Source organism: Hesperophylax consimilis, chromosome 31, assembly GCF_061612785.1.
Source record: "Hesperophylax consimilis isolate HC1 chromosome 31, BYU_Hcon_1.0, whole genome shotgun sequence".
Taxonomy (NCBI): Eukaryota; Metazoa; Arthropoda; class Insecta; order Trichoptera; family Limnephilidae; genus Hesperophylax; species Hesperophylax consimilis.
Genome location: NC_142866.1, coordinates 11374552 through 11385769, shown reverse-complemented (window position 1 = coordinate 11385769; position 11218 = coordinate 11374552). Strand labels below are relative to the sequence as shown.

General features: G+C 33.8%; 1 protein-coding gene across 1 annotated transcript; it reads left to right on the top strand.

Annotated features, from left to right (window-relative positions):
• Positions 1 to 3504: 3504 nt before the first annotated feature.
• On the top strand, positions 3505 to 11218 carry LOC149409457 (enkurin). Its single transcript, XM_089649871.1, has 2 exons — positions 3505 to 3977; positions 11010 to 11218. Exons 1-2 carry the CDS (start codon positions 3534 to 3536, stop codon positions 11178 to 11180), a joined length of 615 nt encoding a protein of 204 aa, XP_089505997.1. The 5' UTR covers positions 3505 to 3533; the 3' UTR covers positions 11181 to 11218.

Here is an 11218-nt window from a genome sequence, read left to right as displayed (position 1 = left end):
ATTGATGTATTCCTGAACATCTCAACGTACCTGCCTAAATAATTTGTATATAGGTAGGTACTTTGATATATATTATTTTGTGATATTGTTTATTGTATAATTTTGTGTCATACATGTATTAAAAATTAAAAATGTTTTATATATATTATTTGTATAACCTACAGACAAGCCGTCATGTGTGACAGCTTTGTGGGACTGCATATACCTGTATCTTTAAAAATTTATAATAAATAAAAAATACGCCCATGAGGCTTTTACATTGGATACATTGAAATGCTTACACTTTTGTACATAAACGTTATAAACAAAGGTTGCAAAAAAATTATTTCATTATAATGGTTTAAAATTTGTTAAAAAGAAAAATTTATAACTTTAAACTGAAATTATCTGAAAGTAATATGTTGACGTAAAAAATTGTTATAGTATGTTTTAAACATCGAATTTGTTACATTAAAAATATCGATATCATTTGTAGATTCATTTCCTAAACTATGTAGGCGAGGAATTAGCGAGTTTGCTACGTAATTTGTTTGTGAATGGTGACATTAAAATAGGTCCTTATGCCTAGCGTGTCGAGTAGGTACTCTCAATTTTAATTTTTTGTATGTTCAATAATATTGTTATTGGGTTTATAAAAACAGTTTATTTTTAAACAAGTTCTGCTGTGTAATTATTATTACGCGTGACAGCTGTTTCGCCCTCTGAAGGCATTATCAAACTGTGGGTAGCCCACTTACAGACGATACATTTATATTATTTGTCGATAGGTATTTAAATTTCAATTACTGATTTCTTAATTGATTTCTGAGTAAAATGTTAGAAATTATTAATGGTTATTACCCCAGTAAAGTTTCCCCAATTACTGTAATGTTTAAATTTGACTGAATGTCTTTATGTTAGTTATTCCCAAACGATGACTCATAGGGTTATTTTAATAGCATTCCTCAAATTTTTGTAGCATATTAGAATTATTTTAGTATTCACTCTTAACTTTAGAATGTTTCGAATTTCATCCAGGCTAGAGTGATCGGACCGAATCGGTAAGGGAGGAGGGTGCAAAACAAACCCGATAAATGAATTATTAATTGTTTTTGTGTTTAATTCGCAGCACTCTATTTAATTTTTTGAGATATTTAAAGTAAATCAAATTTAATAATGTTCGTATTAAGTTCTGCAGTTTTTTTTCTTTGTATTTGAATGTGGGGAAACAGATATATCCCACATAATAGAGAATCTATTGTCACGAATACTTTCTTAGTAAATCGGTTTTACCGGTAATAAATCATTTGCACCATAAAAATTGAAAATAAAAGAAAATATTATAAATAAGTCGTCTAAACGTGGCCTGAACACGGTTTGAAAATGGCCTTCAGAACCATGGTTTAAACGCCGAAACATCTGATAATTAATTCATCACGGTATTTTTGCACCCTCCTCCCTTACCTACTAGCTAATCATGATAGCCTGGATGAAATTCGAAACAATTCTAAAGTTCCAAAAGTTTATAAAGGTTTTTTTAAAGGTTCCAATCATTGAAATATCTGAGTTTTTCACAAATATTGGAATTATTGATTAACCCCAGATATAGTGATTTGTTTTTGGGGTATTATGCCGTGTTGCGTTCCTCATCTCATTCCTTAGCCGACGTTTCGGACAGCATTGCAGTGTCCATCAGGGCAGATTTGTAATTATGTGCAATTACACATAATATGCCCTGATGATGGACACTGCAATGCTGTCCAAAACGTTGGCTAACGAAGGAGGTAGTGCAACACGGCATAATACCCCAAAAACAAATCACTATAATACTTTTGGCCGTGAAAATCTCAAATCAACCCCAGATAGCTAAATTTACAGTATTTTGTTAGATATTGTAACGTTATGGCAGATACCTGATATTTTACCCTATTTTGCAATTACTAAAGAAAATACCCTCTATTCAATGTATGTATTAATTTAATTTATTAATTTTTTTAAAAAGAAAGACAAACATTCCCGGGTTACGAATAACCTGACAATATTTGAAAATCTCCTACTACCATCACAGTAAGCTGAAAATGTTGCTTGTGTTGTGATGGAGGACTTAGCCAGCCGAGGAATTGAACACACTACGTCTGGGTGGCACCCAAACGCGATGTCAACTCGGCCACCGACCGGTCAAATAATGGCACTTATAAAGGCAATTATAACATATTTTAAAATAGATATGCAAAAAAAAACAAAACTTGAATTAATCTAGACTGGTGTCAAAGGCAGGGTCATTATAGTTTAAAAATAAACATACGTATTCTTAATTTTCGGTTAAAAATAATGAAATTGTATAGGTAGGTTCAAATATAATAATAATAAACAATCTGTTATAATACTATCTACATTTTCTATAGGTTCTCCATGACTACAGTTACTATGGAAACGGTTGCTAGGTTATAAAACAACTGCTGAACACAACATAGCTCTGCTTCTCAGTGTCTAAATTTTATAATATAAAATGTCAATTATAAATGTTTTTGAGCACGATGAAAGAATTTACGACATTCTTTACAAGCCCCCTCCTCCTCGTCCCAAGTCGCCCATGTAAGCATTCTGTATTCACAAGAAACTAAAACTTTGCATTCATAGGAAACTATGAATGTATACGATATTTAGGTGTATATGGCCACAAATAATACATTTTTCAAGCATAGCTGTTGATAAACTTGTCGAGTTCCGCTGCACGCTACGCAAAACATATAAATAGCACTTGGTTTCAACTTAATTACTACAATAAATAACTATTTATGTCGGGGGAAATGGTAAATGACTCATTAAAGTTCCATTGTTAGAAGGTTAGGAAATAAGTAAAATTTTTTAAAAATAACTCAAATTAACAACCTATAAACCTATTTTGTGCATGTTTACTTAAATAGTAGTCTCCATTGTATATTTAAGTGTTGTCTTTTAAAGAGCTTTTGCATGCAGCCGAATTCGACAAGTTTACCAATATTAATATTTATAAATATCAATATTTTTCAAAATAAGTGAATGCAAAAAGTTGTTGTTTATTGTCATTGTTGAATCAAATGTTTGTTTTTTCAATGCTTATAAAAAACGGTAGTTGTAGGTAAAGAATTACCTCAATATTCATACACTTGAAAATAATAATTTAACACACATCTCATATTAACAATCACTCTAAAGTAAATAGTAATAATAATAATACTATTTGGATGATTTGTATAGCGCCGTTTTAGCGAGAAAATCATCTCAAGGGCGTTAATCTTATCTTAAGATTGAACAGTTTTTTCTTTAAATTTACTTATTCGATTCTCCGTTTTCAGGCCTTCGGGAACGAGAATGTTTACACCCTCGTCGCTTTTGCTTTTCTTACCAACTGTATTAGTGTAGAAATAATTAAGTTGTCTTGTATAGTGTTCATGTACTTGTAACGCTTTATAAATGTAAATTACTGTTGTTTTTATTTTTTTATTAAAAGGTACGTTTCCGAGAGAGAAAAGGATCTGAAGCGACAGAAACACCCCAAGACCCACGCGACAATGGGATACCCCGAGGTCCCTCTCGATCCAGTTGAATGCTTTCTGAGGAAGGGCGGTGGAATTCACCCTGAGAGAATCCCAGCCAAGAAGGAATGCCTCCTGCCGGGAGCCAAACCACCCGTTCCCAAACATAACGTGGAACTCAAAACCATCGACAACAGCCACATAAATTTTCGCGTTAAGAACATAAAACAAGCCATTCACTTGAAACCGCAAAAACCGTCCGAACCCAAGTTGGTTGATTCGCCCAGAGGTCATAGGATCAATGCCTATGATACTAAGTTTAAATGTGTCCATCACAAGAAGTTTGGGAGTATGCCCAAATATCTGGTTAGGCAAAATAATGAAATTCTCAGAACTGAGATGGAATTCAAACACGCCCTGGAAACAGCAGAGCCGCTTTGCAAGCCAATCAGTCCGGAGGAAAGGCAGGCTCTTCTTGATGTAAGTATTTTTATTGAGCTCCCTTTTAACTTGGTTGCTAGTTATAAGTCTTAGAGTGGAATCGCCCTGGTGTAAGACTTCCATTCAGAATTGAAACGTTGCTTGAAATGGCTTTAGCCGTGTTTGGTGATCAGATCTGAATAGTCAGGTACTTCCCCACCTTATTTTTTCATTTCCTTCCCCTAGCCACTACCTTCAGCCTCACAACCTACCGCAATTAAGGATGCTATAGTCTCACTGGCTCCAGACGGTTAAGATAAATAGGTTGGGAGCAACTGGGACTCTCCGAAGAAGTTTGTCAGACTAACACGTGACATTGGACATCATCAGCTCCTGTCTGCACTTTCAAATTGTCTTATATTATCTCAATACGTGAACATTTTTGGTTGTTGTAGATGTAAGTGGTGCTCTCTGTTATTTTTAAAAAGAACCGTTGAAGTTTTTAAACAGAATTTACTAACCCTTGGAATTTAAGTTTTAAAAGATTTTTACACAATTTACAGTTTTTCCCGGAAGAATTTTTTTCAGAAAAATAATAATTTGTTAACATTGATAATTTCCAAACTTCACATAATATCAAAAAGATAAATAATTTTAAAAAAAACTCCGACACATTTTCCGACCAATTTTTCCAGAAGATTTTTTTGCTAATAAAGTTTTCCAAGATCAAAACTTGAAAAATCATCAAATAATAAAACAAAAAAGATAAATGTCTTACTAAACAAATATTGAAAATGTTAAATGACAAAAATTTATATTGAAAAGAAAAAATCTAACTTACGTACCCAACTTCATGTACGACGATATTCCTGTCATGGGTTTTTTTTCGGTATGTTTGATGCTACTAGATCGCCCGATATTATTTATCCAAGGAACCGGCCATTTTTGGAATTAGTTCCTTTCGGGTTTTATAAAATTCGAAAATTTGACCTGTGCCCATGAACAAAAAATGTATTGGCATAAACCTAATGCTGTAAGACACTACTATAAAAGTTCCACACTGAAATGCGCTGCTGATCGTTATGATGGGTCAATCGGTCGTTTTACACGACCCGAGTCGCTCGCGACCCACTAGCGTCATGAGCGAGTCGCGGAAACCCACTCTTTATTCGGGTTTAGGGTGTGGAAAATGCCACAGACTTACCTTTATCAGCTTCATGTTTCTGAATGCCTCTTCTTGGTTGGAATTCTTACAAATAAATATAAATGCCACAGACTTACCTTTATCAGCTTCTTGTTTCTGAATGCCTCTTCTTGGTTGGAATGCTTACAAATAAATATAACTGTCTTTCAAAAAGCATATGGATATAGATTGACTGGATGCGCGATATGATTGCGGGTTTTACAAATACGGCTAGTTCACCGACGGTGCGTGAGTGGGATATTTGTTGGTTTGCGGTGCGTTTGTCATCAAGGACCCCTTTTCGTACACTGAGATTTGTCTGTGGTTGTTAGGCTTTTCAGGAAATTAGATTTGGAATTGGAAAACATTTTTAGGCTACTCAACTTCTTATGAATCAAATTAATACTACGTAGGTACAAAACTATCGCAACCATCATATAAAAGTAAGAATTAAGTTATTTTAATTATATATTATGATTTAAAAACGTTTCTCGACTCGCTACATCTGTACCAGGCATCCGGTCGCGAGAGTAGATCGCGACGGTAGGTCGCAAGAGTAGGTCTTGAGATCCAAGTGCCATCTATGTGCTATCTATGTGCTATCTATGTGCTATCTATGTGCTCTCGCCTCGCTACTTAGACACCCGGCAACCAGGTCTTGAGAGTAGGTCACGAGAGTAGATCATGAGAGTGGTTTGAGTCCCGTGTGCTGACAAGCTATGTGCACTCGCCTAGCCATTACGGCGCTCGGCAACCGGGTTGTGAGAGTAGGTCGTGAGAGTAGCTCGCGAGAGTGGGTCGCGAAAGTGGGTCGCGAGACCCGGGTGCTGACAAAAAATTAACCATTTTTGGAAGCTCGTGAGCGGGTTTCAATGAGCGGGTCATTTACGATCGGCCCAGGACTATCTTGCAGCACTCGGTTTATGTCGATTATTTACCGACCCGTGGGATAACGGACTTAGTAAAAATTAGTTTTCATTCGTCCAGTGATTTTCAAATTAACGAAGTTATTCAACGTACATAGGCATTCACAATTTTTTTTGTATTAGTAAATAAAAATGAATAGGTACCCATGTGACGAGTAAATTTTTGCACACATTCTAATAATTTTCGTTGCACACACAAAGGGGAAAAACACTACTATCAGGGAACTTTAACAAATTGGGCGAAACCCATCAAAAATTATCAATGTTAGTAGGCATAATACCATTCTATTCATAAGTTATCACAGAACCTAAACAATGCACTTACATCAGATATCAGACAGAAGAGTGTTATCTAATAATTTTATATACTTAATTAAAACTATAATTTTTCCCAAAATTGTTATGAGATGTCTTACTGACAGCCCTGATTCATTAGAGCTAACTCTTAGTTCTCAGCAAATTCAACCAAATTCAATATTGAAGGTAACAATAACCCCAATACTAAACTACTGTACGGATTGAAAATAAAAATGCTAATGTACCAATGTATACCAGATGTTATTTTTGTTTAATTTTCAACATAATTTCTCAGTAATTATTCTGTTTAACATAATACTGTTTCGCTCCTGTGAACCACTGTAAACATAAATCATGTATATTGTAAAAGCCTTTTACGGCGTCTAAATAAATAAATAAAAATAACTGAATAAAAAAGCCGCATGCAGGGCCTAGCAGAAAAAAACTCGCGGCATTATGTAATGTAGCTTTATGTAAGAGAAGAAGTTAAATGATCGTATCGCACAAATCATATTCGTGCTCAATGACTGACTACCTTAGAATTATACACTGAGTTCAGTTGTTTTCTGTCAAGCTTTAAAATTGTTAAATCAACTCTGAAGAAATCCGTATAATATGTAGGTAAAATATTTAAAAAAGTATCATCTGTGTGTAATAATAATAACTTTTTCGGAAGGTGAATCCACGTGCATAAAATTATTAACCTCAACACGGGCTTGTCCTAGTGAGGTTAAAAATTCTGAAGTAAGAAATTATACAATGTATAGTAATAAAAACCAATTTCAAGCGTTTTTTTGCAAGTTTATAAAATCGTTTTGAGCGATCGCTTGTCATAATGGGCTAAATTTATAGAAGCTAAAAATATGGGATATACTTCGAAATTTGGTCGAAAGACGGTGGAATCACTGGCTTTAAACCGCAGTAATCAGTTCATATGTTTCCATATTAATATTTTGAGGCATGATATTAAACAGATAATATGTCAAATTTTCGAGTGGACAAACAATAAACAATGGGTTATCCTGTCTTATCTGCGTTGCCATTCTGATTTATCTGCCTCAATGCGTACATGTAATGAATGGAATGTGTTACTTATTTCCCCGCGCTGTGGAAAGAATTATTATTTATCACCAAGCACAAGAACCAGCTTCTTCTTCGGTGAGATTGCGATTATATAAATATTTTGTAGCCATATGTATATATATATATATATATATATATATAACATCACTGTACCCACTTATCTATATTAAATGAAAAATATATATTATTTACCTCTTGGAAAATTTTGTGGGAAATTCTTCACAAGCAACAAAGAGCCGTAGAGTCTTTTTTAGAAGATATATCTCCCAGCCTGTAATATATACATAGATATATCTCCCTGACACGGTAGGAATCATAAAAACTATGCTATCTCATTTTGTATCAGGAGCAATGTGAAGTAAACAGTGTTGGAAAGAGAGAATACAGCGCTTTAAGTTTGCTTTAAAAAAAAATACCGTAAACGCGCCAGAAAAATTAAAAATAATTCTATAAAACAACAAGCATTTGGAATATATTTGACAAGGATTAAGAATTTTTCAAAAAATATTTATTTATAAAACAAAGAAAAATCACTATATTTTTAATAATATCTTTGTCTAATTAAATGTGACTTTTAGTTTTGTTTAAAGTAGTTCAGTTTACACTTCAAAATAAATGGAGGACAAAATACAATACCTTTGTAATACTAATATATTTAAGAATATAAAAAAAAATTAAAAAATTCGGTAAGCGACAAAAGCTTCAACTTTGTTTGCGTTCAAAAATTTTATACTTTTAAAATAAAATTTCTAAAATCTTTCAAGAGTCTTTCATCTGCTTTCAAGAACGGTATTTAATTTAGAAATAAGTTGCAAAATGCCTTCATCCTAACTCCACAGTCTTAAATATAATTACCCGCAGGACCTATGTCATCTTTGGGGAAGCTATGTGGATGGAAATATATTAATAATATTATATACCTAACCAACTTACCAACCGTCACATAGAGCGCACGCAAAAATATTGCTCCACAAAAATTATCCGAATTTAGCGTATAATTCAAAAAAACAAACAAGATATCAGTAAACGTTTACATGAAGATAAATTACAGTTAAATTGTACGGACTGTGAACCCTAAGTGATTTCATTAAGTGATTTCGAGTGATTCCAAGTGATCAATCTCTACAAAGTGACAGTGATTATTGTCGAAAAAATCCATCAGCTAATTTCATAAAAGTTCTCTACCAAGAAATTTCATATTGCACCTATTTCACACTACGTCATAAGCGACCAATAGCGCAGTGGCGTGAACAGTCACGAAAGCGGCAGTCTAGACAGGAGAGATATCTGAACGAAGTGAGTTCGAATCCTACCGTTTCAAAAAGTTTTTTTTTTTTCTGTTACTTGCTCTACACAAATAATAAATTAGCTTAATAACCTAAACTACTTGAAAATAGATTACAGTGACTACTTAAATAATTGGAACTGAAGGCAATAGAACTAAATTTAACTTAATTAAAGTGACATCTATCGACCAAATCATAAACACAAATTTAAAAATGTCGAAATCACGTAAAAACACCAGTGCATCTCCTACTCCTCATACAGCCGAATTACTCGAAGACCTAACACATCGACTATTGTCGCACATAGACACAAAAATAGATGAATTAAAAAACGAACTCTTCAAAAAAATGAACCTTGAAGCAGCAGAAAGACAAAAAACCATAGACTTTCTTTGTAATAAATATGATGAGTTAATAGGAAAAATAGACCAATCCATTCTCTCGGAAAAAACAATGATGACAGATATCGAAACATTAAAAAAAACATTAAACGAAAAAAGTATTCTACTAAAGAATCTGGAAATACGGGCTGCCGAAAGCGACCATAAAATGCTGGCAGACTCGTTAGAAATATCCGGAGTACCTCTTAAAGCGGATGAATCTATACTTGAAATAGTAAGGTCAATAGCCGAAACAGCGGACATTCAGATCCTTCCGGAAGACATTCTACAGGCCGTCAGACTACATCCAACTACTGCCAAGGCTCAGCCAGGGGGACCGTCTGCAGCGTCAACGTCAACAAAACAAAGGGACCATCCGAAAATCAAAATTAGATTCAATAATCCTAAATTACGTGAGCTTTTGCTCTCTAAGAAAAGAGAAGTCAAATACAAAACATCCCCAGGGCTAAACTCAAAAATCTACATCAGTGAAATCCTGTCACCATATCTAAAGGAACTACTATGGAAAACAAAACAACAAGCCATCACAAAGGGATATGCATTTGTGTGGACCAAAGATGGAAAGGTTATGGCGAGGAAAGCCGAAAAAGATAAAATAATTTATATTAAACACTCCGACGATATAATAAAGATGATCTAAATTTCTATCCCAAAATCGTACACTTCCATCCGATAATTTTAATCTTACCATGGCTAAACAATTAAAAATATTACACCAAAACATACGCAGTATCTCAAAAAATTTGACAATTTCACTAATCGTACTTCAACAATTGGAGACAGAATTTGACGTGATAATCCTCACAGAATGTTGGCTAGATATAATTCTTCACACCAATACAATTACCTAATTATACGGTCACTCACTCAAAAAATATTAAAAAACAAAATGACGGTATTGTAATTTACTGCAAAAACATCTACATTCAGCTATAACGGAGATTGATATCACAGACGCAAACGGCTTTGAAATAATCATAAATAATGACATATGTATTTTAGCTATGTATCGATCACCTTCTATAAAAAACATATTTCCCTTTCTGAGGTCCCTAGACAGTCAACTTATCAAAATGAAAAAACAAAAAATATCTGCTTAATAGGAGATATGAATATAAACATTTTAGAAAATAAAAAAACATCCACAAAGTGACGATTACTTAAACCTTTAGTTGTTCCATGGACTCTTTAGCACCATAAATGAACACACAAGAGTCAACTTTAAACAAAATAACCTATTACCCACACAAACTTGTATTGACCACATAAAACACATATGGAACTGGCTACAATCCTTTTAATATTTATTTTTTTTATATTTTCACTTTTTTGGAATAACTATGGAAAAACTGCTGTTATAACTATGGAAAATCGATTTTATATTTTAATTTTTAATTATTCTCTGTATAACCAACTCCACTGTATTGTTTTAGAATTATATAACCTTAAAATTGAAAAAGTCCTCCTCAACACAGGTGAACTCCTAGCGTGGAGGACAATATACCATACCATTGTATAACAAATATATTAAAGAATAAATAAATAAAAAATAAAAAAAATAAAAAAAACATAATAATACATGCAAAAATTGTGACTATTCATTCTGACTCCAAGCCAAACGTCTCACTATTTTGACTCCAAGCCAAACGTCTCACTATTCTGACTCCAAGTCAAACGCCTCACTATTCTAACTCCAAGATAAACGTCTCACTATTCTGACTCCAAGCCAAACGTCCTTCTATTCTGACTCCAAGTCAAACGCCTCACTATTCTAACTCCAAGATAAACGTCTCACTATTCTGACTCCAAGCCAAACGTCCTTCTATTCTGACTCCAAGTCAAACGCCTCACTATTCTAACTCCAAGATAAACGTCTCACTATTGCTTGATTATTTTGCATTAATTTTCTCCCACAGGGTCTGAAAGAGAACTGGGCTAAAATGCAAAAGGGGTTCCTGTTGTTGCCGATGCTGACAGATACCATCCCAAAAGTCCTCAAGAAGAAGAAACTGGAAGGTCAGCTGCGGGAGTTGGAGAAGGACATCTTGCTGGTTGAAACTAATCCGTATATTTACATTTACGAGTGAAATTATATTCCCAAAAACATTTTCAATTATTAATGTGA